This window comes from Cetorhinus maximus, chromosome 22 (genome assembly GCF_964194155.1).
Source record: "Cetorhinus maximus chromosome 22, sCetMax3.hap1.1, whole genome shotgun sequence".
Taxonomy (NCBI): domain Eukaryota; kingdom Metazoa; phylum Chordata; class Chondrichthyes; order Lamniformes; family Cetorhinidae; genus Cetorhinus; species Cetorhinus maximus.
The window spans coordinates 76,669,923-76,697,345 of record NC_135900.1 but is presented as its reverse complement, the minus strand read 5'-3'; the positions used below and the strand labels follow the sequence as shown (position 1 = coordinate 76,697,345).

Sequence of the window (27,423 nt, the reverse complement as noted above, 5' to 3'; positions counted from 1 at the left end):
ACTCGGTCTAGGCTCATAGACCAAGAGCAATCATTTGAGCAAGGTAGTGAGGAGCTGCTGGTACCTACAGAACCATGCTGCAGAAAGAGCCACACTTCACATGGCTTCACCGGTTTCTTACAAGATTTTATTTGTTCAGGCAGATATTTTACAACCAACAGATCTTCAATTTCTCAGCGAACAAACTGAAAGAAATCGGACAGCCTGACACATTTCAGCATTTATTAAATGGATTTGTACTGAGGTCAGCCATCCATTCAGATCACAGTACTGGATCCATTCAGATCACAGTACTGGATCACACTGGCTGACAGTCTACCAGTTAATGATACTCACACCTTTGGATGGTGGTTACAAACTCCCATCAATCGCTGGCCATCTGTGCAGTCATAACACTTGGAACAGTTCGAGATAGTTAAACCCTCCGATTCAACCCAATGATTGGTTGACAAGCTGTCTGGTGCTCTATCAGTTCAAAAGCACGGCACACAATCCTTTTCGAGTATATCAAGCCTGCCGCTCTCTCTCCCTTGTGTACTTGATGGTGAAGGGGGATATGGGATTGCCATTTACTGGCCTGAATTGATGCCTGGGCCGGTTAGTTCAGATGCTTGGAGTGTGGTGCTTAATTACATCTAAGGTGATGTACAGGTCTTGGGGATTGTCTGTTCTACTTGCCCCATTCTGATATCGTGCATCATTGAGCCATGATTAGCATCCCTCAGATAACCAGGATACTATATGAAGAGAGAGAGGCAGAGAGAGAGTGTCGATGGCATGGGGATGACACAGACAATGAAATGGGTAGCAGGGGAATGAGAGTTTTGTCTTGCCTCCCAAGGCTGCTCAAACACCAGGTCAGAGTTGCTGTAGTCCTGGTACAGTTAGTTTGTGCTTCCTCAGGAATCTCTCACTTTTGTTACTGTCACGGTCCACACCCCATCCCAGGTTTGCAGACACGTTGATCAATTGCTGCCGCTGACACTGGCTGAAAGCAGCCTGATTCATTTTCCTTTAACCTCTCCCAAAGCAGTCTACTTGTCCTGGAGTCCTGGCTCCACAGGCATCGCTATTCTGACAGTGCCTCACCTTACTGGCCGCTCACCGCGAAGGAGTCAGGGCAGTGAACAATGCTGGGCCAATTTGACCATAGGCAGGCATCAGAGCCAGCCCAATTCTGTCCCCACCCAACACTGGCGCTGGATCTCTGGTCACTTATCGGGACACGATCTCTGCCAGGTTTGTGCCCAGCCCAGCCTCAAGGCAAGGGTGCCCTAAGTTACTTTAGTACCTCGAGTGAAGTCAAACTACCTGAGCACCGATCAGGAGATTGAACCTGGCAGCTTCTACTCTCTTTATTGGTTAATACCTGCACCCAACTAACCACCAGGGACAGGGAGAGAATGAGTCGTTCGGCTTGGTTTGCTTCCTTACATCCAAGGCTTGATCAGGAACTTTGCTGCCTGGAGAACTGCAGATAGCACAGCCAATGTAATCCAGTGAGAGAGAGAAAGAAAGGAAGAGTTTGAGGGCGGGGAGATGGAGAAGACAATTTAAATTTGACACTTCTTTCTAGAAAAATACTCAAAAGGAAAGGGGCAGATGGGAGAGGCAGCCAGGTGTAGTTGACCATTGAGAGGGTGAGCCTGTAGCCTGACCAGGCACGCCTCTACTTCTTCAAGGCTCGCTTCCCTTCTCCTTTCTTCGGCTTCCCTTTGCCTCGCAACTTCCTGAGCCGTCTCATTTCCTCTTTGAAATCTTCATGCTCATCTCTGTGGAGACAAAAGGTGAGAGAGAGAGAGAGTCACAGGCGATGTGGCTCAACAGCACGATTTCACCCCAATCCTGTCACACAACTCCACGTTGCTGGTCTCCCTGGGTCAGAAATCCGGACTCAATCTGCAGTCACTCTGGATTCAGCAACGCCCAGGTTTTGGCGTTACTGCATTTTTACACCATTGGCTTCTTCAACTTGGCAAAGTTCATTTCCTCCCAGCAGCACAGATCCCTATTCAGGAACGGAAAGACTTTTGGTACCTTGTTTCACAGGAACAGGAGCAGCCCCTTAAGTCTATTCCATCAATCAATCAGGTCATGGCCAATCTTAACTCCATCTACCCACCTTGGTTTCATAATCTTCAATCCCTTTGCCTAACAAAAATCTATCAATCTGCTTTGAAATTTTCAGTTGACCCCCAGCCTCAACAGCTTCTTGGGGGACAGTGTTCCTGATTTCCACTACCCTCTGTGTGAGGATGTGCTTCCTGTCGTCACCCCTGAGTGGCCGGATTCCCATTTCAAGGTTATGATCTCTTGTTCTGGAGTCCCAACCCTGACCAGAGAAATAGTTTCTCTCTATCTACCCTATCAATTTCTTTAATCATCTTGAACACCTCACTGTCCTCTATCACTGGGGTTTTCCTTACCTCATTTCTGGGTCTGTTGTAGTCTGATAAGAGATGATAAGGAGTTAATTGCTATGATTATTCAACAACTCTATTATCATTGTATCATGTGACTACCAGGATGGCAGAAGGCAAACTAGATGGAGCTTGGTCTTTTTACACCTAGCTATTCCTATATTTCTATATGGATATTTTCTGCTCTCTAGGCCAGCGAGAGAGGTTGACTGTAATGTCCCAGCTGCTACACTGCCTGGTCAGGTAGCTTAGCTGAGCCCTGGGATTGAACTCTACAGTCTACACGGCTCAACAGGACACCAGACAGTATATTTATCTAGAAAGGTGCAAGCTGTATTCTCTCTGCACTAAATGTGGACCATATTCTTATCCCCTTGCAGATCAGTATAAATAAAGTGTCATAAATAAATACATTCTAATCACATCCCATTGAGATAACAGATTTGCATCTAATTTTCCAATGTCATCTGGCAGGCAGCATGATAAGCAGAAAGTCTCCTGTGGCACTGGTCATGGCATGGGCTGTTTTATAAGGACAGCAACAATGCATAATGTAAAATACAAAACATTATTTCTATAAGAAGGCAAAGCTTACAAATGGCAAGCCCTGACATGCTCAGCCAATAGCCAGTTTTGCTGTCAGTCTAGGGGGGAAGAGACTAAAGACAGGCAGGGACAGATTCACACTGTGAATGGTAATCTGCCTGTTCAGTGTCTATGCTGAAGCCTGAGGCTTTTCACAAAGGCACAAGCCTCTGACAGAAGCCATTTCAGCAGCATGTCAGGCACGCAAAATACTACTGTTAGATAGGTTTAATCCTTGTCTTATAAATGTTATTTTTTGATGACTTTATTTATCTTATTCCAGTGCTGAGAACTCAGTTTAGTGGGAGAAGCAGGGAGAAATGATAAATGGGCAAATTCATTACAGTATCATGTGCCCACGTGAAAATCAATTCAAAACACTCCACCAGGCGACATGGTAAACACTAACAAACATCAAATCTGAAATAAAGGACAACACAGCAGCTACAAACAGTGCGATCTTTACCACAATGATTCAATACCATTGGTAACATGCTTCACGTTACTTGTCATGCAGAAGCACCATCATCCAACCTCAAATGACGACACTCCCTGCAATATTAAAATTCTCTTACTATTGATGAATTTTAAGCTTACTGAGATGCTGGGAGGGGGCTGATACCGGGGAACAACACTTAGCGTTCCAGGCGCCTGCAGTCTGTATCAAGCGCTCCCACAGTCAGGCGTTTTCTGTTTAGAGAGCACAGTACAGCTCCTTCCGCTGTGTCCCTACACCTTGCCTCAACCCCAAATTCAGAAGAGCTTTCATTCTACACCACAATAAAAGCAAAATACTGTGGATGCTGAAAATCTGAAGTAAAAAGTGAAAATGCTGGAAATACTCAGCAGGTCTGACAACATCTGCGGAGAGAGAAACAGAATTAACGTTTCAGTTCAAGGGACCTTTCTGAAGAACACTTTTTTTCTGAAGAATGGTCCTTGACCTGTTACATTAACTCATTTTCTCTCTGCACAGATGCTGCCTGACCTACTGAGTGTTTCCAGCATTTTCTGTTTTTATTTCCCAGTCACCCTCAGGGAACGCCGGTTTAAAACCTGTTTTGTGTGATGGTCGCTTGCCTGTTAGGAACTGGGCTGTGGGTACCCAATCTCATTTTTATGTAGGGTCCTTAAAATCAGCAGAGAATAGAGTAAATAAGGCAAAATTCTTTCAACTGGACGGATGGTCGGTAACCCAGACAGCACAGAATTAAGATAATTGGCAAAATTCACGCAGAGTTGTTATGATTTGGAACACACTTCCCGAAAGGATGGTGGAAGCAGATTCAATAATAACTTTCAAACGGGAATAAGATAAAAGCTGGAATGTGAAATAATGGTGGTGCTGTGGGAAAAAGCATGGAAATGGGACTTAATTGATAGCTCTGAGGTGGGCTGAATAGTCTCCTTATGTTGTGTATCCTGGTTCAAATCCCTCCATGGGCTCACTGCCTCCCTATCTCTCTAACCTTCTACAGCCTTATAACCCTCTGTGTTCCTCCAACACTGGCCTCTTTGGAAACCCCGATTTTAATTGCCCCACCATTGGCAGCCATGCCAAGGCCCCGGCTCCAGCATTCCCATCTGAAACTTCTCTACTTCTTTCTCCTCCTTTAAAGCATTGGTTAAAACATACCTGCTAGGCTTCCGGAGGTGGTCAACACGCAGCTTACGGGCATACAGGCAGAGAGGAAACGCGCAGCCGCTGGACAGACAAGGAGGAGCAGGCAGGTGGTGCAGGAGTCCCCTGAGTGTATCCCACTCCCCAACACTATTCCATTTCTGAATACTGGTGAGAGTGACGATTCCTCTAGGGAGTACAGCCAGAGCTAAGTCCACAGCCTGGGTGGCTCAGCTCTACAGGGGGCAGGAGGAAGACTAGGAAAGCAAGTGATAGGGAGATCTACAGTTAAGCATAGACAGGTGTCTCTGCGGCTATAGATGTGATGCCAGGATGGTATGTTACCTCTCGTGCCAAGGTCAAGGACAACAGTAAGCTGCTGCAAAGCACCCTGAGGAGGGGAGGATGACCATCTAGAGATTGTGTTACATATCGGTACCAACATGGGTAGAAAGAGGGATGATGTCCCACAGGCAGATTTTAGAGAGTGAAGAAGGAGACTAGCAAACAGAGCCTCGCAGGTAATAATCTCCAGGTTATTTGTGGTGCCACACACTAATGAGTATAGGAACAGGAGAACAGAGCAGAGGAATGGATGTCAGGAGAGATGGTGCAGGAGGGAAGGTTTTAAATTCCTGTGGTTTTGGCACTTGGTCTGGGGGAGATGGGATCCGATGAGTTGCACTTGAGAGAACTGGGACCAATTTCCTTGCAAGGCCATTTGCAAGAGTTATTGGGTAGGGTGTAAACTAACCTGGTAGGCAATAGGAGCCAGAAGATATCAATAGGGAGGATAGAGAAGGTGCATAAAGGATTGGGAGAAGCAGATAGAACAAGCATAAGAAATAGTATTACTTGGGGTCAGAATAAGGGGAAATGGAATAAGGCCTAAATTGGGTGGTCAGTGCATGTTTGTGAACACACAAAGTGTTGTAAATAAAGTTGATGAACTGCAGGCACAGATAGCCATGTGGAAATATGATGCTGTGCCAATAGCGCAGACCTGGCTCAAGTCTCAAAGAAAAGGTAGGACTGGATACTAAATATCCCTGGATACAGGTATTTAGGAAAGATAGGGAAGAAAGGAGGTGGAGCAGCAGTATTGATTAAGGAGAATATTAGATTGCTGGAGAATGTCCTAGAGGGGTCAAGGGCAGAATCTATTTAGTTAGAGTTAAAAAAATGATAAGAGATACCATTACACTACTGGGTGTGTGTTATATAGTTCACCAACTAGTGGGAAAGATAGAGAGGGACAAAAGTGTAGGGAAATTACTGAGAGGTGCAAAAGCTGTAGAGCATTTATAGGACTTTAATTATCCTAATATAGACTAGGATAGTAAAAGTGTAAAGAGGAGTGAGGGGGAAGAGTTTCTGAAGTAAATTTTCATGATCAATACATTTCTTGCCCAATGAGGTGGAGGCATTGCTTGTTCTGGTTCTGGGGAATGAGGTGGGTCAAGTGATCACATGTCAGTAGGGGAACATTTAGAAAAGAGTGATCATAGCATCATAAGGTTTAGGTCAGCAATGGAAAAGGACAAGGAATAATCTAATTGGAGGAGGGCCAATTTCCATGAGGTGAAAACAGATCTGGCCCAGGTAAATTAAAATCAAAGAATAACAAGCAAAAGTGCAAATGAACAACTGGATGCTTTTAAAGGTGAAAGAATTTGGGTAAGGTTGAGGCACATTCCCACAAAGGGCAAAGGTAGGGTGAAAAATCCAGAGCTCCTTGGATGATGAAAGAGATAAGAGATGAAACAGAAAAAGGGTGCATGTACAGATGCCAGGCTGCTAATACAAGTGAGAACCAGGCTGAATACTGAAGGTCTAGAGGGGAAGTGAGAAAAAAAGAGAAGCAAAGAGAAATATGAAAAAATACTGTCAGCTAACATTGAAGGGAATCCAACGTTTTCCACTGACATATAAATAGTAAAAAAAAAAAAGTGGTAAGAGGAGGGGGAGGGGGACTGATTAAGGACCAAAAAGGGGATCTACAAATGGATGGAGAGGGCCTGGCTGATGCACTAAATGAATAATTTGCATCTGTCTTTCCCAAGGAAGATGGTGTTGCCAAAGTCGTAGCCAAAGAGGATGGGTTAATGGTAAACAAAGAGGAGGTAGTAGATAGGCTAGCTGTATTTAAGATTGATAAATTACATCCTAAATTACTGAGGGAAATAAGGATGGAGATATTGGCCATAATCTTCCAATACTCCTTAGATACAAGGGATGATGCCAGAGGACTGGAGAATTGCACCCTGTTCAAAAAAGGGTGTAAGGATAAACCTAGCAACTATAAGCCAGTCAGTTTAACCTTGGTGTTGGGAAAGCTTTTAGAATTGATAAATCGATAATCTGGGACAAAATTAACAGTCACTTGGAGAAGTGGGATTAAGGAAAGGCAGCAAGGAGTTGTTAAAGGCAAAGCATGTTCAACTATCTTGACTTTGGTTTTTGCTGAGGTAACAGAGAGGGTTAATGTGGTTGATGTGGTGTACATGGACTTCCAAAAGGTATTTAATAAAGTGTCACATAATAGGCTTGTCAGCAGAGCTCAAGATATTATTTTTCAGAGCTGTTCTTGTGATTTTCCTGAGGGCCACTCTGAGTTTCGGGGGCTCTCTTTTGATTTTGGGGGATCCTTTTTCATTTTCACACAAGTTCCAGGATATAATTCTTCCTTAGTTCCTTGGTATTTTCTTGCAAATTTTGATTCTAGATACATTTCCCAATTTATAATAATGAACTAACATCAGATTCATCTCAAATAGGAATCGTAGGACTATAAAGAATATTGGTATAAACCTACAGAAAAATGTAAGGAATGAGATTTTATGTTATAATCTAATCGAGAATTTCGATTGTAAGCCAACTGAGCTTCACTGACAACTTAATTGGGTGTTCCCTCACTGTGCAGGATAAATAATATCCTTACAACTCAATTCTGGTTTGTGACAACTTGTCAGAAACATCAGTTCTAAGTGCCACGTTACTGAACAGAATTTAATAAACCATAAAATAATGCTCTACCACCTCTCTGCACCCCTCACTGGCCTGGGGAGGACACACATGCACAGTCTAGGCTGCTTCCCCCCAGTACTGGCCATTCCCAAAGTGCAAACCTGCCAAGCCCAGAAACTGTTATAAGTGTAAGATAAAAACAAAATACTGCGGATGCTGGAAATCTAGAACTAAAACAAAAATACCTGGAAAAACTCAGCAGGTCTGACAGCATCTGCAGAGAGGGATACAGTTGACATTTCGAGTCCGTGTGACCCTTCATCAGAACTAAGACATATAGAAATGAGATGAAATATAAGCTAGCAGGAGGGGGTGGGATAGGAGAGCTCAATAGAGGGCCAGTGATAGGTGGAGGCCAAGAAGAGATTGCCAAAGATGTCATAGACAAAATGACAAAGGGGTGTTGACAGTGGTGATATTATCTAAAGGATGTGCTAATCGGGACATTAAGGGAAGCAAGCTAGTGGCAGATGGTCCTAGTGTGAGTGGGGTGGTGGAAAGGGATCTAAATGGGCTAAAAGGTGTGGAGATGAAACAATAGATCGAAATAAATTTAAAAATAGGAGGGAAAAGAAAACAATATAGTGTAAAAAAAAATTATAAATTATTGGAAAAGGGGGGATCGGAAAGGGGTGGGGATGGAGGAGAGAGTTCATGAGCTGAATTTGTTGAACTCAATATTAAGTAATAGGCGTAATCCTCAAGGCCTGAAGTGGAGGCCTAGTGAGCCTCCACCAGCTACTGCACAGTGCGCAAGGGTCGCTCTACTGACCATGTCGAGGCCAGAGCCCTTGGCTACCTGACTACCGGTGAAATCCTGGAGCTGCCCAGGACAAGAAGATGACTCTCACCATCCCCCGCCACCTGAGGTTCATCTTCCAAAATGACGAGCAGTTCAACAAGCTGTTGGGAGGACTCACCATAGCCCAGGGCAGGATCTTGTCCAACACCCAGATGAAGAAAACAGGACACCCGAGCAAGGTTTAAAATGCTTTAAAATGGGAGGCCACTTTCCAAGGTGAAGACGAGAAAAGCAAACACGATCCCACCAAGGAAGTTTGATGAGAGAGACACTTCAGGTAACTTACAGACATCGAAACCCAACACTAAGGAAGATATTAAAAATGTAAAGTGTTGGACTTTAATCAAGGTAATAGGGAGCTCCTAGTCAGCCAGGATATACAAACAACAGACACTCAAACCCCCTGTGCAGGATGAAAGAACCCCATCTCCTGTTGGTTTCTACAATCCTGAAATGTGTCAAAAGTTTCTGAGATGAAACATCAAAATGTGATTACTTGTCCTACAACAATGACTACAGCAGACGTGGTAATCAAAATCCTTTGGAATATCAGCCAGCAGGGTTATAAGAACTGGGTTTGCCAAGCAGGTAGAGGAGTGTGGAGAAGCTGCTAATGGAGCAGTAAGGGATGTCTCTGTGTCCGTCAGTCTGTCTCTGCCTGTCTATATCTCTCCGTCTGTCTATCTGTGTCTCTCTGTTCTCTCTCTCCCGCTTGTCTGTGTCTGTCTTTCTGTTCTCTGTCTGTCTCTCTCGCTGCCTGTCTGTGTCTCTCTCTCTCTCGCCTGTCTGTTTGTGTCTCACTCTCTTTCTGTGTCTGAGTCTCTCTCTCTCTGTTTGTCTGTCTATCTCTCTTGCAGTGTGTCCATGTGTCTCTCTCTCCTGTCAGTCTGTCTCTCTCTCTATCTGTCTACGTCTCCCTCGCTGTGTCTGTCCGTCTATGTCTCTCTCTCTCTCCTGTCGGTCCATGTCTCTCTGTCTGTCTGTCAAGCTGTCTGTGGCTGTGTCTCTCTCTCTCTCCTGTCTCTATCTATGGCTCTTGTTCTTTGTCTGTCTCTCTCTTCCTCTCTCTGTGTCTCTCTCCCTCTCTGTCTCTCTCCCTCTCTCTCTGTCTGTCTCTCTGTCGCTCTCTCTCTGTTTGTCTCTGAATCTCACTCTGTCATTTTCTCTGTCTGCCTGTCTCTCTCTTTGTGTCTGACTGTCGATCTCTCCCAGTCTGTGTCTCTTTGTCACTCCCTATCTGTCTCTCTGCCCGTCTGTCTCTGTCCATCTCTCTCTCTCTCTTTCTGTCTGCCTGCGTCTCTCACTCTCACTGTAACTCTATCTCTCTGTCCGTCTGTCTCTCTCTCTCTGTTTGTCTGCCTGTCTGTCTCTCGCTTGCTCTCTCTATCTGCCCGTCAGTGTCTCTCTCTCCCTCTCTGTCTGCCTTTTTCTGTCTGTCAGTCTCTCTGACTGTCTCACTCTGGTTGTGTCTGTCTCTCTCTCTCCGTCTCTCTCCCTGACTGCCCTTCTCACTCTCTGTGTCTGTGTCTCTCTCTGATGTCTGCATATCTGTCTCCCTCTCTTGCTGCCTGTCTGTGTCTCTCTCTCTCTGTCTCTGATGTCTGCCTGTCTGTCAGTCTCTTTCTCGTTGTGTGTGTGTCTCTCTCTCTGCCTCACACTCTCTCTGTCTGTATCTCTCAGCCTGTCTGTCTCTCTCTCTCTCTCCCCCTCTCTCTGTTGGTCTGTCTCTCTCCGTGTCTGTCTCCCTCTGTATGTCTCTGTCTGTCACACTCTCTGTCTATCTGTCTCTGTCTGTCTGTGTCTCTCTCTGTGTTTGTCTGTTTCCCTCTCTGTCCATCTCTCTGTCTGCCTGTCTCTCTCTATCTGTCTTTCTCACTCTTTCTACCCGTCTGTCTCTCTGTCCGTCTGTGTGTGTGTCTCTCTCTCTGTGACTCTCTCTCGCTGCCTGTGTCTCTCTTTCTCTCTCTCTCTGTGTCTCTCTCTGTCATTCTGTCTGCCTGTCAGTGTCTCTCTCTGTCTTTGTCTGTCTGTCTCCCTCTCTCTCTCTGTTGTCAGCCCGTCTCTCTCTCTCTGCCTGCCTAAGTGTCTGTCTCTCTTTCTCTTTGATACTTGCCTGTATGTCTCTCTCTCTCTGTCTGTATGTCTCTCTCTCTCTCCCTCTGTCTGTGTCTCACACTCCCTCTGATGTGCTTGTCTCCCTCTCTCTCTGCCTTTGTCTCTGTCTCTATCTCTTTCATTCTGTCTATCTCTCTGTGACTGTTTGTCTGTCCCTTTCTGCCTGTCTGTCTGTTGCTCTCTCCCTGTCTCTCTCTTTACCTGTGTCTGTCTCTCTCTGTCTGTCCCTCTCTCTGTTTGTCACTGTCTCTCTCTCCTGTCTGTCCGTCTCTCACTCACTCTCTTTGTCTCTCTCTCTCTCCATCTGTCTGTTTGTTTCTCTCTCTCTGTCTCTTTGTCTCTCTATGTTTGTATCTCTGTCTGTCCGTCTACCAGTCTGTGTCTCTATCTCTCTGTCTGTCTGTCTATCTCTCTCTCTGATATCTGCCTGTCTGTCTTTATCTCTCTCGCTCTCTGTGTCTCTCTCCCTCTGATGTCTGCCTGTGTCTCTCTCTCTGCCTGCCAGTCTCTCTCTCTCTCCCTCTCTGTCTGTATCTCTCTCTCTCTGATGTCTGTCTCTCTTTCTGTCTGTCTCTCTTTCCCTGTGTCTGTCTCTCAATGTATGTTTGTCTCTCTCTCTCTGTTTGTCACTGTCTCTCTCTCGTTATCTGTCCATCTGTCTGTGTCTTACTCTCTTTGTCTCTCCATGTCTCTATATATCTTTCTCTCTCTGTCTGCCTATCTGTCTCACTCGATCTCTCTCTCTGCCTGCCTGCCAGACTCTCTCTCTCTCTCCCGCTGTTTGTATCTCACTCTCTCTCTCTGATTTCTGCCTGTCTGTCTCTCTCCCTCTGCCTGTTTCTCTGTCTCTCCCTCTCCCTGTCTGCCTCTCTTCCTGTGCCTGTCTCTCACTATCTGTCTGACTGTCTCTCTGTTTGTCACTGTCTCTCTCTCTCTCTCGCTATCTGTCCATTTGTCTGTCTCTCACTCTCTTTGTCTCTCTATCTGTCTTTCTATGTCGGTATATATCTCTCTCTGTCCTTCTGCCTGTCTCTCTCTCTCTCTCTGTCTGCCTGTCTGTCTCACTCGATTTCTCTCTCTCTCTGTCTGCCTGTCAGTGTCTCTCTCCCTGCCTGTGTGTCTCTCTCTCTCTGCCTGTGTCTCTGTCTCTCCCTCTCCCTGTCTGTCTCTCTTTCTGTCTAACTCTCTCTCTCTGTATCTGTCCCTCTCTCTCTTTCTGTCTGTCTGTCACTCTCTCCCTGTGTCTGTCTCTCACTATCTGTCTGTCTCTCTGTTTGTCACTGTCCCTCTCTCTTGCTATCTGTCCATCTGTCTGTCTCTCACTCTCTTTGTCTCTCTGTCTGTCTCTCTTTGTCTCTCCATGTCGGTATATCTCTCTCTGTCCTTCTGCCTGCCTGTGTGGCTCTCTCTCTGTCTGCCTGTCTGTCTCACTTGATTTATCTCTCTCTCTCTCTCTGTCTGCCTGTCAGTGTCTCTCTCTTTCTGTCTGTGTCTCTCTGCATCTCTCTCTCTGTCTGTCTGTCTCTCTGACTGTCTCTCTCTCCCCATTTATGTCTCTGTCTCTCTGTCTGTGTTATTCTCTCTCTATGTGTGTCTCTCTCATGTCTGCCTCTGTCCCTCTCACTCTTTGCCTGTCCTTGTCTCTGTCAGTCTGTCTCACTCTCTCTCTGACATCTTCCTATCTGTCTCTGTCTCTCTGTCTGTGCGTGTCTATCTCTCTCTATGTCTGTGTATGTCTCTCTCTGATGTCTGCCTATCTGTCTCTCTCTGCCTGTCTGTGTGTGTCTCTCTCTCTGTCTATGTCTCACTCTCTCTCTCTGCTTGTATCTCACTCTCTCTGTGATATCTGCCTGTCTGTCCCTCCCTTTCTCTCCCTCTCCTGTCTGTCTGTCTCTGTCTGGCTCTCTGTGCATCTCTCCTTCTCTGTCCCCTTCTCTCTCTGTCCCTCTCTCTCCATCTGTCTTTGTTTCTTTCTGTCCGTCTCTCTCTTGTCTGTCTATCTGTTTCTCTCTGTCTGTCTCTCTCTCTCTGTCTTGCTCGCTCTGTCTCTCTCAGTCTGTTTGTCTTTGTCTCTCGGTCTGTCACTCTCTCTCTTTCTCTGTCTGTCTGTGCCTCTCTCTGTGTCTGTCTGTCTCTCTCTCTCTCTGTCTATCTCTCTGTCTTTGTCTCTCCTTGACTGTCTCTGTCTCTCTCTCTCTCTTTGTCTCTCTCTATATCTCTGTCTCTGCCCATCTGTCTCTCTCTGTCCACCTCTCTGTCTGCCTGCCTGTCTCTTCTCTCTCTCTCTTTTTTATTCATTCATGGGATGTGGGCATCGCTGCCTGGGCCAGCATTTATTGCCCATCCCTAATTATCCTTGGTCAAGAGGGCATTTTAAGAGCCAACCACATTGCTGTGGGTCAGGGGTCACAGACTGGGTAAGGATGACAGATTCCCTTCCCTAAAGGGCATTAGTGAACCCGATGGGTTTTTACAATAATTGGTGATGGTTTCATGGCCATCATCAGACTTTCAATTCTAGATTTTTTATTGAATTCAAATTTCACCATTTGCCAAGGCAGAATTCGAACCCTGGTCCCCAGAGTATTACCCTTTGTCTTTCTCTGTCTGTCTGTCTCTCTCAATCTCTCGCTCTCTGTGTGCCTGTCAGTGTCTCTCTCTCTCTGACTGCCCCTCTCTCTCTGACTGTGTGGGTGTGTGTGTCTCTCTCTCTCTCTGATGTGTGCCTGTCTGTCTGTCTCTCTCTCTGCCTGTCTGTCTCACTCTCTCTGTCTGTCTGTCTCTCTCTTTGTGCCTGTGTGTCTCCCTCTCTCTCCCTCTATCCCTGTCACTCACTCTCTGTCCATCTATCTCTGTCTGTCTGTCTCTCTCCTGTTTGTCTCTCTCTCCCTGTCTGTCTCTCTCTCTGCTAGTCACTGTCTCTCTCTCTCTCTCTCTCTCTCTCTCTCACCGTCTGACCATCTCTTACTCTCTTTGTCTCTCTGTGTCTGTTTCTCTCTTTCCCCCTCTGTCTGTCTCTCTCTGTCCGTCTAACTCTGTCTGCCTGTGTCTCTGTTTTTCTCTCTCTATCTGTCTGTCTCTCTGTCTCTGCCCGTCTGTCTTTCTCAGTCCTCCCCTCTCTCTCTCCCCCCGTCTGCCTTTCACTGTCTGTCTGCCTCTCTCGATCTCTCTCCCTGTCTGCCTGTCAGTGCACCTCTCTCTCTCTCTCTCTCGCCTGACTGTGTCTGTCACTCTCTCTCTCTCTCTGTCTGTCTCTCTCGCTCTCTGTCTCTCTCTCGCTGTCTGTCTGTCTCTTTCTTTCTGTCTCACTCTGTCTGTCTGCCCCTCTCTGTCTGTATCTCAATCTCTTTCTCTCGATCAGTGTCATTCTCTCTCTGATGACTGCCTGTCTGTTTCTTGCTTTCTCTCTGCCTGTCTGTGCCTCTCTCTCTGTCTGCCTTCCTCAGTTTGTCTGTCTGTCTGTCTCTCTCTGACTGCCTCTTTCTCTTTCTGTCCATCTCTCTCCATGTTTGACTGTCGCTCTCTCACCGTCTGTCTGTCTCTCTCTCCCCGTCTGTCTGTCTCTCTCTCCCCGTCTGTCTGTCTCTCTCTCCCCGTCTGTCTGTCTCTCTCTCTCCTCTTCTGTCTGTCTGTCTCTCTCTCCCAGTCTGTCTATCTCTCTCTCCCCGTCTGTCTATCTCTCTCTCCCCGTCTGTCTGTCTCTCTCTCTCCCCGTGTCTGTCTCTGTCTCTCTTTGCATGTCTATGTTTGTATCTCTCTCTCTCTCCATCTGTCTCTCTCTGTCCGTCTCTCTCTCTCTCTGTCTGTCCCTCTCTTTGTCTGTCATTCTTTCTTTGTATGTCTGTCTGTCTCTCTCCCTGTCTGCCTGGCTCCCCCTGTCTGTCTGTCTATCTCTCTCCCTGTCTGTCTTTCTCTGTCTCTCTTTGGCTGTCTATGTCTGTATCTCTCTCTCCATCTGTGTCTCTCTGTCCGTCTATCTCTCTGTCTGTCTGTCGGTGTCTCTCTCTCTGTCTGTCATACTCTCTCTCTGTAAGTCTCTGTCTCTCTCTCTCTCTGCTAGTCACTGTCTCTCTCTCTTTCTCTCTCTCACCGTCTGACCATCTCTTACTCTCTTTGTCTCTCTGTGTCTGTTTCTCTCTTTCCCCCTCTGTCTGTCTCTCTCTGTCCGTCTAACTCTGTCTGCCTGTGTCTCTGTTTTTCTCTCTCTATCTGTCTGTCTCTCTGTCTCTGCCCGTCTGTCTCTCTCAGTCCTCCCCCCTCTCTCCCCCCGTCTGCCTTTCGCTGTCTGTCTGCCTCTCTCGATCTCTCTCCCTGTCTGCCTGTCAGTGCACCTCTCTCTCTCGCCTGACTGTGTCTGTCACTCTCTCTCTCTCTGTCTGTCTCTCTCGCTCTCTGTCTCTCTCTCTCGCTTTCTGTCTGTCTCTTTCTTTCTGTCTCTCTCTGTCTGTCTGCCCCTCTCTGTCTGTATCTCAATCTCTTTCTCTCGATCAGTGTCATTCTCTCTCTGATGACTGCCTGTCTGTTTCTTGCTCTCTCTCTGCCTGTCTGTGCCTCTCTCTCTGTCTGCCTTCCTCAGTTTGTCTGTCTGTCTCTCTCTGACTGCCTCTTTCTCTTTCTGTCCATCTCTCTCCATGTTTGACTGTCGCTCTCTCACCGTCTGTCTGTCTCTCTCTCCCCGTCTGTCTGTCTCTCTCTCCCCGTCTGTCTGTCTCTCTCTCCCCATCTGTCTGTCTCTCTCTCTCCTCGTCTGTCTGTCTCTCTCTCCCCGTCTGTCTATCTCTCTCTCCCCGTCTGTCTATCTCTCTCTCCCCGTCTGTCTGTCTCTCTCTCCCCGTCTGTCTGTCTCTCTCTCCCCGTCTGTCTGTCTCTCTCTCCCCGTCTGTCTGTCTCTCTCTCCCCGTCTGTCTGTCTCTGTCTCTCTTTGCATGTCTATGTTTGTATCTCTCTCTCTCTCCATCTGTCTCTCTCTGTCCGTCTCTCTCTCTCTCTCTGTCTGTCCCTCTCTTTGTCTGTCATTCTTTCTTTGTATGTCTGTCTGTCTCTCTCCCTGTCTGCCTGGCTCCCCCTGTCTGTCTGTCTCTCTCTCTCCCTGTCTGTCTTTCTCTGTCTCTCTTTGGCTGTCTATGTCTGTATCTCTCTCTCTGTCTGTCTCTCCCTGTCCGTCAGGCTCTCCCTGTCTGTCTGTCGCTCTCTCCCTGTCTGTCTGGCTCTCTGTCTGTTTCTCTCTTTACCTGTCTGTCTCTGTCTCGCTCTGTCTCTCTTTCTCTCTATCTGTTGTCTCTCTCTGTCTCTGCCTGTCTGTCTGGCTTTCCCTCTCTCTATGTCTCTCTATCTGTCTTTCTGTGTCTCTCTGTCCATCTGTCTATGCATCTTTCTCTTTCTGTTTGTCTCTCTGTCTGTGTTTCACTCTCTATCTATCTGTTTCTCTCCCCGTCTGTCTCTCTGCCCATATGTATCTCTTTCTCTCTCTGTCTGTCTATCTCTCTCTCTCTTACTGTCTGTGTCTCGCTGTCTGTCTGTGTCTCTCTCTCCGTCTCTATCTGTCTCTCTGTCTCCCTCTGTCCGTCTCTCTCTCTGTCTTTCTCCCTCTCTTTGTCTGTCTTCCCCTCTCTCTCTGTCTGCATCTTTCTGTATCTCTCTGTCTGCCTGTCTATGTGGGTGTCTCTCTCTGTCTGTCTCTCTTTCTCTCTGTCTGTCTGTGTGTCTCTCTGTGTCTCTCCCTCTCTCTCTGTCTGTGTCTCTCTCCGTTTCTCTGTCTGTGTCTGTCTCTCTCTCCATCTGTCTCTCTGTCTCCCTCTGTCCATCTCTCTCTTTCTGTCTGTCTGTGTCTTTCTCCCTCTGTCTGTCTCCCTCTCTCTGTCTGCATCTTTCTCTGTTTTACTGTCTGTGTGTGTGTCGCTCTCTCTGTCTATCTGCCTATCTATGTGGGTGTCTCTCTCTCTCTCTGTCTCTCTGCCTGTCTGTCTCTCTCTCTGTTTCTCTGTCTGTCTCTCTCTCTCTGCCTGTCTTTGTGTATCTCTCTCTCTCTGTCTTTCTCTGTCTCTCTCTCCCTGTTTGTCTGTCTGCCTCTCTCTCCGTGCCTGTCACCGTCTCTCTTTCCCCGTCTGTCCGTCTCTCTGTGTCTCACTCTCTTTGTCTCTCTCTCTCTCTATCCATCTGTCTCTGTCCGTCTGTCTCTCTCTCTCTCCATGCATCTATCTCTCTCGGTCTGTCTATCTCACACTGCCTGTCTGTGTGTCTCTGTCTGTGTGTCTCTCTCTCTCTCTGTGTCTGTATCCCTCTCTCTCTCTCTCCCCCTCTGTCTGTTTTTCTCTCTTGCTCTCTGTCTGTCTGTCTCTCTGTCTCCTCTCTGTCTGTCTCCTTTCTCTCTCTGTCTGTCTCTCTCTCTTTGTTCAAATCTCTCCCTTTCTGTCTCTCTTCATGTCTCTCTCTGTCTGCATGGATCTCTCTCAGTGTGTCTCTTTGTCTCGGTGTGTTGCTCTCTCTTGGCGTGTCTCTCTCCCTCTGTCTGTCTCTCTCTCTGCCTGTCTGTCTCTCTCTCTCTGCCTGTCTGTCTGTGTCTTTCTCTATTTCTCTGTCTGTCTGTGTCTGCCTCTCTCTCTTTCCATCTCTGTGTGTGTGTGTCTCTCTCTGTGTCTTTCTCTCTCTCTCTCTATGTTTCTCCCTCGCTGTGTCTCTCTCTTTCAGTCTCTCTCTCGGTGTCTCTCTCTCTCTCGGTGTCTCTCTCTCTTGGTGTCTCTCTCCCTCTCGGTGTCTCTCTCCCTCTCGGTGTCTCTCTCCCTCTCGGTGTCTCTCTCCCTCTCGGTGTCTCTCCCTCTCGGTGTCTCTCCCTCTCGGTGTCTCTCTCTCTCTCTTCTCCATCTGTCTCTCCGCTTATTCTGTTTGTTGCTCTCTCTGTCTATGTCTTTCTCTCTCTCTCTGTCCATTTTTCTCTCTCTCTGTCTGTGTCTTTATCTCTGTCCATTTGCCTGTGTGTGTCTCTCTCTCTGTTTGTCTGTCTCTCTGTCTGTCCCTCTGTCTCTAGCTGCCCCTCTCTCTTGTGTGTCTCTCTCTCTCACTCTGTCTGTCTCTCTCTCTGCCTCTCCTCTCTCTGTGTGTCTCCTCTCTTGGTATCCCTGTGTGTGTGTGTGTGTCTTTGGAGTGCTGCTTTGGGTTGAATTTGAGTGCTTCACTTGGGGTTTGGTGAGTGAGGGAATTTTAAGGGTTAATTTAATTTAAGAGTTAATTTTTATCTACAGTCTCGTCTTTCTTTAATTAAGCAATTAACTAAAAGTTGCTCTTTGGGTTGGGAGAAGATGAGTTTTTGTCCAGCTTTATAACAGGGCTCATTCAGGCTCTGCTTGCAGCTAGTTAATTAGTTAACCGGTTTTCAGAAGCTAGATTTAGACAGCATAAAAGCAAGCCATCTACCGTGCTGCTTTTGTCTGCATTAGAGTGCTTCAGTTGGAGTTTGGTGAGTGAGGGGGCTCACTGATGAGGGAAGGAGGTGATCCTTTCATTTTCTACCTTTCCTCGGTAAGGAGAGCAGAGGCCTTGGTAATTAGGACTTGGTGAGTATTTGTACTTTCCTTAATATTCTCTGAACTAGAGAAAGTAAAAGTAAAAAGAGTAAGTCAAGGGTAAGTCATGGTAGGGCAGCTCGGTCACATGGAATGCTCCTCCTGTGCAATGTGGGAAGTTCAGGACACTTCCAGTGTCTAAGGTGACCACGTGTGCAGGAAGTGTCTCCAGCCGCAGCTACTTGAAATCCGCACCTCGGATCTGGAGCGGCAGCTGGAGCCACTGTGGAGCATCCGCAGGGCTGAGATCTTTGTGGATAGCACGTACGGTGAGGCGGTCACACCACAGGTAAAGAGGGCACAGACAGGAAGGAAATTGGTGACCGCCAGACAGAGTAAAAGCACTAGGCAGGTAGTGCAGGAGTCCCCTGGGTCCATCTCCCTCTCCAGCAGATTTTCTGTTTTGGACACTGTTGGGGGAGATGGTTTCTCAGGGGAATGCAGCCAGAATCAAGTCCGTAGCACCACAACTGGCTCAGCTGCACTGGGGGCGGGGGGAGAAAAAAAGAATGGGACAGCAACAGTGATGAAGGATTCCATCGTAAGGGGTACAGATAGACATTTCTACGGCCGCAGGCATGACACCAGGATGGAGTGTTGCCTCCCTGGTGCCAGGGTCAAGGATGTCACTGAGTGGCTACGGGACATTCTGAATGGGGAGGGTGAACAGCTAGAGGTCATGGTCCATATCAGTACCCACGACATAGATAAAAAGAGGGATGAAGTCCAACAAGCAGCACAGAGGGAGCCAGGAAATAAATTTAAAAGTAGGATCTCAAAGGTAGCAATCTCAGGATTACCCCCAGTGCCACATGCTGGTGAGATCAGGAACAGGAAAACAGACCGAATGAAACCGTGGCTGGAGAGATGGTGTAGGAGGGAGGAATTTACATTCCTGACACATTGGGAGTAATTCTGGGGAAGACGGGACCTGTACAAGCTGGACGGGTTGTACCCCAGCAGGATCGGGGCCAATATCCTCGCAGGGGTATTCGCTAGGACTGTGGGGGAGGGTTTAAACTAGAGTGGCAGGGGGATGGGAACCTGAGTGAGGAGACACAAGAGAGGGAAGCAAAGATAGGAATGAAAGACAGAAAAGCAAAAAGTAAAAGTAAAAAGCAGAGGAAATAGGGGCGAGCAGCAAATAGGGCCATAGTACAAAACAGATGTGTAAAAAGACAAATCGAGAGGTATTGTATCTGAATGCATGGAGCATTCGCAATAAGGTAGACAAATTAACAGCATAAATAGATGTAAACGGGTACGATATGATTGTGGTTACGGAGACATGGCTGCAGGGTGACCAAGGTTGGGAAGTGAATATCCAAGGGTACTCAATATTTAGGATGGGCAGGGAAAAAGGAAAAGGCGGTGGCATTGTTCGTTAAGGATGAAATCCATGCGACAGTGAGATATTGGCTTGGAAAATCTAAATGTAGAATCAATCTGGATGGAGCTAAGAAGTAACAAGGGGCAGAAAACATTAGTGGGAGCTGTATACAGGCTTCCAAACAGTAGTGGTAAGGTAGAGGACAGAATTAAACAGGAAATTAGAGACGCATGTAACAAGGGTGCTACAGTGATCATTGGTGACTTTAATCTACATAAAGACTGGATAAACCAAATTAGCTATAATACTGTGGTGGATGAATTCCTGGAGTGTGTACAGGATGGTTTTTTATACCAGTACATCGGGGAACCAGCTAGGGAACAGGCTAGATTTGGCTTTGTGCAATGAGAAGGGGTTAATTAATAATCTTGTTGTGCGGGGTCCTTTAGGGAACAGTGACCATAACATTGGAAAGGTTGCAAAGTGAAGTAGTCCGATCTGAAACTAGGGTCCGAAATCTTAACAAAGCAACCTATGAAGGAATGAGGCCTGAGTTGGCTAAGATAGATTGGGGAAATTTACTAAACGGCATGACAGTGGATAGGCAATGGCTAATATTTAAAGAACAAACATATGTATTGTAACAGTCATATATTCCTTTCTGGCGCAAAAACACAACAGGAAAAGCGGCCTAACCATGGCTAACAACTGAAATTAAGGATAGTATTAGATCCAAAGAAGAGTCACATAAAGTTGCTAGAAAAAGTAGCAAACCTGAGGATTGGGAGCAGTTTAGAATTCAGCAAAGGAGGACCAAGAGAGCAATTAAGAGGAGAAAAACATAGTATGAGATTAAACTTGCAAGGGATGTAAAAGCAGATTGTAAAAGCTTCTATAAGTAAGTAAAAAGAAAAAGATTAGTGAAGACAAATGTAGGTCCCTTACAGTGTGAAACAGGAGAATTTATAATAGAGCACAAGGAAATGACAGAGCAATTAAACAACTACTTTAGTTCTGTCCTCATGGAGGAAGACACAAATAACTTCCCAGAAATACTAGGTAACCAAAGGTCTAGCGAGAAGGAGGAATTAAAGGAAATTAGTGTTACTAAAAAAAAGTGCTGGAGAAATGAATGGGACTGAAAGCCGATAAATCCCCAGGGCCTGATAAACTACATCTCAGGGTATGAATGGAGGTGGCCAGGGAAACTGAGGATGTGCTGATTATCATCTTCCAAAATTATGCAGATTCTGGAACAGTCTCGGCAAATTGGAGAGTGGCAAATGTAACCCCACTATTTTTAAAAAAAGGAGTGAGGGGAAAATCAGCAAATTACAGACTGGTTAGCCTAAACTCAGTAGTGGGGAAAATGCTACTTGCGGAAAGGTGAGGGAGAATCAGCAGATGTGGTGTATTTGGATTTTCAGAAAGCTTTTGATAAAGTCCCACATGAGGTCAGTGTGTTTGGCTAGATACATCCTCAAAACTCCAGTTGGTTTGTCAAACATGATTTCCCTTTCATAAATCCATGCTGACTTTGTCTAATTCCATTGATATTTTCTAAGTTCCTATTATCACAACCTTTATAATAGACTCTAGCATTTTCTCTATTACTGATGTTAGGCTAACTGGTCTGTAATTCACTGTTTCCTCCCTCCCTCCTTTTTTAAATAGTGAGGTTACATTTTCCACCCTTCAATCTGCCGGGACTGTTCCAGAATCTACAGAATTTTGGAAGATGACAACCAACAGATGTTTCCATGACCACCTCCTTTAGTACCCTGGGATGTAGATTATCGGGCCTTGGGGATTTACCAGTTTTCAGACTCATTAATTTCTCCAGCACTATTGTTTTAGTAATACTAATTTCCTTCAATTCCTCCTCCTCACTAGACCCTTGGTTCCCTAGTATTTCTGGGAAGCTATTTGTGTCTTCCTTTGTGAAGACAGAACTAAAGTAGTTACTGAATTGCTCTGCCATTTCCTTGTTTTCTATCATAAATTCTCCCCTTTCAGACTTCACTAATCTTTTTCTTTTTACATACTTACAGAAGTTTTTACAGTCCGCTTTTATGTTCTTTGTAAGTCTACTCTCATACTCTATTTTTCCCCTCTTAATCACTCCCTTGGTCCACCTTTGCTGAATTCTAAGCTGCTCCCAATCCTCAGGCTTGCTATTTTTTCTAGCAACTTTATGTGACTCCTCTTTGGGTCTAATGCTATCCTTAATTTCAATTGTTAGCCATGGTTGGGCCGCTTTTCCTGTTGTGTTTTGTGCCAGAAAGTAATGTATAATTGTTGCAATACTAACATTCATGCCTTAAATAGTAACCATTGTCTATCCACCTTTTAATGAAGTTCCTCAATCTATCTTCGCCAACTCACGCTTTATACCTTCGTAGTTTTCTTTGTTAAGATTTCGGACCCTAGTTTCAGATCAGACTGCTTCACTTTCCATCCTAATGAAGAATTCTATCATTGTTTGTCACTCTGCCTGTATCTCTCTCTCTGTCTCTATCACACCCTTGCGCTCTGGCTGTCTCTATCGCTCTCTCGCTGCGTCTCAAAAAATCAAGATCTTCTAAGAATTGGAACGTGTGTCTGTCTGTGCGTCTGTCTGCGTGTATGTGTCTGTCTGTCTGTGTGTATCTGTCTGTCTGCGTATGTCTGTCAGTCTGCGTGTGTCTGTTTGTTTCCGTGTGTCTGTCTCTCTGCATGTGTCTGTATGTCTGCGTGTGTCTGTATGTCTGCGTGTGTCTGTATGTCTGCGTGTGTCTGTCTGTCTGCGTGTGTCTGTCTGTCTGCGTGTGTCTGTATGTCTGCGTGTGTCTGTATGTCTGCGTGTGTCTGCCTGTCTGCGTGTGTCTGCCTGTCTGCGTGTGTCTGCCTGTCTGCGTGTGTGTCTCTGTCTGCGTGTGTGTCTCTGTCTGCGTGTGTCTGCCTGTCTGCGTGTGTCTGCCTGTCTGCGTGTGTCTGCCTGTCTGCGTGTGTCTGCCTGTCTGCGTGTGTCTGCCTGGCTGCGTGTGTCTGCCTGTCTGCGTGTGTCTGTCTGTCTGCGTGTGTCTGTCTGTCTGCATGTGTCTGTCTGTTTGCGTGTGTCTGTCTGTTTGCATGTGTCTGTTTGTTTGCGTGTGTCTGCCTGTCTGCGTGTGTCTGTCTGTGTGTGTCTGTCTGCGTCTGTCTGTCTGCGTGCGTCTGTTTGTTTGCGTGCGTCTGTTTGTTTGCGTGCGTCTGTTTGTTTGCGTGCGTCTGTTTGTTTGCGTGTGTCTGCCTGTCTGCGTGTGTCTGCCTGTCTGCGTGTGTCTGCCTGTCTGCGTGTGTCTGTCTGTTTGCGTGTGTCTGCCTGTCTGCACGAGTTCTTTCTTTGGCTCAAGAGAACCTTGCGATTGGCTCTTTATTGTTCACTGAATCAATAGTAAACAATATATTTGGATATGGAAAAGTCATCCAGAGGGAGGAGAAATTTAAAAAGCCTTTGTCGTGACCAAACGAGGAGGCTGGATAGAGGTGAGTCAGTTCACTGCTCCCCAGCTGGTGGGAACAGAATGACACCAAATTTGGAAGTAATGTGAACTGAGAGGCTAATGACAGCCTTCAGGGGCCATAGACAGACTGGTGGAATGGGTGGACATGAAGCATATTAAATTTAATGCCGAGAAATGTGAAATGAAACTCCTTCCCAGGTAGAATCAGGAGGGGCAATATAAATGAAAGGTACAATGACGCAGTGGGTGCAGGAACAGAGAAGCCTGTGGGTATATCTGCACAAATGGGTGAACCTGGCTTGACAGGGTCAGAAAGTGGTTTGAAGTAGTTCTTTGGGAGCCTGGGCTTTATAAATAGAGACATAAAGTACAAAAGCAAGCAAGTTATGGTGACCCTTTATGAAACACTGGTTTGGCCTCAGCTGGAGTATTGCGTCCAGTTCTGGACATCACACTTTTGGAAGGATGTGAAAGCATTAGAGAGGGTCCAGAAAAGATTTACAAGAATAGTTCGATGGATGAGGGACTTCAGTTACGTGGATAGATTGGGGAAGATGTGAGTTGTTCTTTTTAGGATAGGGAAGGATGAGAGGAGATTTAATTGAGGTGTTCAAAATCATCAGGGGCCTAGGTAGAATAGATAGAGAGAAACTGTTCCCTTTGGGATGCAAAGGTTGAGAGCAAAAGCACACCAATATAAGATGAGTGGCAAAAGAAGCAGAGACGACATTAGGAAAACCTTTTTCTGCAGCGAGTGGTTAGGGTCTGCAATGCACTGCCTGAGATTATTCAATCGTGGCTTTCAAAAGAGAAGTGGACAATAAGCTGAAGAGAAACATCGCAGGGCTATTGGGGGAAAAGGCAGGGGAGCTGGACTACCTGAACAGATCTTCTAGCGAGCCAGCATGGAGATGACGGGACAAATGGCCTCCTTCCGTGTTTAACTATTATATGGTCATCTGCCCCAATATCACCTTAGCTGGTTTGGTATCAAGCTTTATTTGATATTCTGTGCAATGACAAGCCTTGGGATGTTTTACCTTGTTAAAGGAGCTCGACATTAATACAAGTGAATGTCGCTAGAATTTCATGAGCTATTCTAACCATGCAGACTGAATGTTATCCCATATCCCTGAGGTGGAAGGACGGTACACAAAACGACTGGATCAACCACTGTCCCTTCTTGGTCTAAACATAGTTCAGCAGTAAACTGTCATACCTGTTAGCCTGCAGTCCAACAAGCCCCTGCTATGATATTCAAAGCACCGACAGCCTGACCATGCATGGGTGCATGGAGTTAATCAAAAAAGCAAAGTGGACAGAGGGAAAGGAGAATGGAGGACCATCACCTGTACAAACCCAGGAGTCGCAGCTTCTTCATTAGGCTGTAGTATTGGTTGTGCTGTGGGTACCAGTCATACACCCCCTTCCCCAGTGCCAGGGGTTGCTCGCTGAACAGTGTTATCACCTTCCTTGAGCGGTCATCAGTGGGTCGGGCGACTTCCTGAAAGATCTGTGCACTAAGTCGCATCATGCGACGGGCATAATTTGACAGAGTTGACATGACAGCTTCACAAGTACTGCAGCAGTCAGAGCCTGCAGGAAAAACACCAGCACAACATTACAGTGAGACCACCAGTCCTGTACCCCAGTGTTATATAGAGACAGACCTGTCCCCACCAGTACTGTACCCCAGTGTTATACAGTGACAGACCTGTCCCCACCAGTACTGTATCCCAGTGTTATACAGTGACAGACCTGTCCCTAACAGTACTGTACCCGAGGTTTTACACTAACAGATCTGCCCCACCAATCTACCTCAGCGTTATACATTGACATTCCTGCCCTACCAGTACTGAACCCCAGTGTTAGACAGTGACAGACCTGTCCCCACCAGTACTGTGCCCCAGTGTTATAGTGACAGACCTGTCCCCATCAGCACGGTACCCCAGTGGTATACAGTGACAGACCTGTCCCCACCAGTACTGTACCCCAATGTTATACAGTGACAGACCTGTCCCCACCAGTACTGTAGCCCAGTGTTATACAGTGACAGACCTGTCCCCACCAGTACTGTACCCCAGTGTTATACAGGGACAGACCTGTCCCCACCAATACTGTATCCCAGTGTGATACAGTAACAGACCTGTCCTCACCGGTACTGTACCCCAGTGTTACACAGTGACAGACCTGCCCCACCAGTAATGCACCCCAGTGTTATACAGCGACAGAGCTGTCCCCACCAGTACTGTACCCCAGTGTTACACAGGACAGACCTGTCCCCACCAGCACTGTACCCCAGTGTTACACAGTGACAGACCTGTCCCCACCAGTCCTGTACCCCAGTGTTATCCAGTGACAGACCTGTCCCCACCAGTACTGTAGCCCAGTGTTATACAGTGACAATCCTGTCCCCACCAGTACTGTACCCCAGTGTTATACAGGGACAGACCTGTCCTCACAAATACTGTACCCCAGTGTTACACAGTGACAGACCTGCCCCACCAGTACTGTACCCCAGTGTTATAGTGACATACCTGTCCCCACCAGTACAGTACCCCAGTGTTATTCAGTGACAGACCTGTCCCCACCAGTACTGTATCCCTGTGTTATACAGTGACAGTCCTGTCCCCACCAGAACTGCACCCCAGTGCTTTCCAACGAGAGATATGTCGGCACCAGTACTGTACCCTCGTGTTACATAGTGACAGACCTGTCCCCAACAGTACTGTACCCCAGTGTTATACAGTGACAGACCTGTCCCCACCAGTAATGTACCCCTGTGTTACACAGTGACAGACCTGTCCTCATCAATATTGTATCCCAGTGTGATACAGAGACAGACCAGTCCCCACCAGTCCTGTACCCCAGTGTTATACAATGACAGACCTGTCCCTACCAGTACTGTACCCCAGTGTTATACAGTTACAGACCTGTCCCCACCAGTACTGTACCCCAGTGTTATACAGTGACAGACCTGTCACCATCAGCACTGTATAGAAATTTTATGCAATGAGAGATGGGTCCTCACCAGCATTATACCTCAGCAGTATACCTCAGCATTATACAGTGAGTACCCACCAATGGAAGAGAAGCGCAAGAGGTGTCGGGAGTCGAAATGGAGCATGAGAGGAGTTGGGGGTCGAAGAGAAGCGAGAGAGGAGTTAGGGGTCGAAGAGAAGTGCGAGAGGAATCGGGAGTCGAAGAGGAGTGCGAGATGAGTCGGGAGTCGAAGAGAAGTGCGAGAGTAGTCGGGAGTTGAGGAGTAGCGTGAGAGAAGCCAGGAGTTGAGGAGGAGCACGAGAGGAGTCGGGAGGTCAAGAGAAGCTGGGAGAGCAGTGGTGACTGAGGGAGTTCTGTGAGGAGGGAAGGATGTGATCCTTTGAGTACCGTGAGTACGGCCGGGTAAGCATTTGCTACATTTATTGCTTACAGCTTTTAAGGTCTTATTTTGTGGTTCATCCTTTGTAAGGGTTATATTCTTGGTTATATGAGGAGCAGGGAAGAAGGGCTTGAAAGTAATTGATATTATTTGATATTAAGTATCTTTCAAAAGGTTTAATTTAATTTAAAGGGGTAAGTCATGGCAGGAGAGCTCAAAGCCGTGGTATTCTCCTCCTGCTCTATGTGGGAAGCCGGGCACATTTCCAGTGCCCGGGGCCAGCATGTGTGCGGGAAGTGTCTCCAGCTGCAGCTCCTGGAAGCCCGGGTTTCGGAATTGGAGCGGCGGCTGGGGACACTGTGGAGCATCCATGAGGCAGAGAGTATCGTGGGTAGCACATAGAGAGAGGTGGTCACACCGCAGGCTAAGAGTCCACAGGCAGGAAGGGAATGGGTGACCACCAGGCAGAGCAAGAGGACTAGACAGGCAGTGCAGGAATTTCCTGTGGCTATTCCCCTGCAGAACAGATATACCGCTTTGGATACTGTTGGGGGGAATGGCCTCTCAGGAGAAAGCAGCAACAGCCAAATTCGTTGCACTGCGGTTGGCTCTGCTGCACAGGGGAGGAGTAAAAAGTGTGTGAATGCAATAGTTATAGGGGATTCAATTGTAAGGGGAATAGATAGGCATTTCTGTGGCCGCAAACAAGACTCCAGGATGGTATGTTGCCTTCCTGGTGCTAGGGTCAAGGATGTCTCAGAGCGGCTACAAGACGTTCTGGAGGGGGAGGGTGAACAGCCAGTGGTCATGGTACACATTGGTACAAACAACATAGGTAAAAAAAGGGATGAGGTCCTAAAAGCAGAATATAGGGAGTTAGGGAGTAAGTTGAAAATTAGGACCTCAAAGGTAGTGATCTCAGGATTACTACCAGTGCTATGTGCCAGTCAGGGTAGAAATAGCAGGATATATTGGATGAAAACGTGGCTGAAGAGATGGTGTGAAGGGGATGGTTTCAGATTCCTGGGGCATTGGGACCAGTTCTGGGGGAAGTGGGACCAGTACAAACTGGACGGGTTACACCTGGGCAGGACCGG

General features: G+C 46.8%; 1 protein-coding gene across 1 annotated transcript; it reads right to left on the bottom strand.

Moving 5' to 3' along the window:
- Window positions 1-105: 105 nt before the first annotated feature.
- mrps33 (mitochondrial ribosomal protein S33) lies at window positions 106-24,537 on the bottom strand. Its single transcript, XM_078568541.1, has 2 exons — window positions 24,294-24,537; window positions 106-1,772 (listed from the first exon to the last, which is right to left on the bottom strand). The coding sequence occupies exons 1-2, from the start codon at window positions 24,506-24,508 to the stop codon at window positions 1,670-1,672; spliced, it is 318 nt and encodes a 105-aa protein (XP_078424667.1). The 5' UTR covers window positions 24,509-24,537; the 3' UTR covers window positions 106-1,669.
- Between the last annotated feature and the right edge of the window lie 2,886 nt (window positions 24,538-27,423).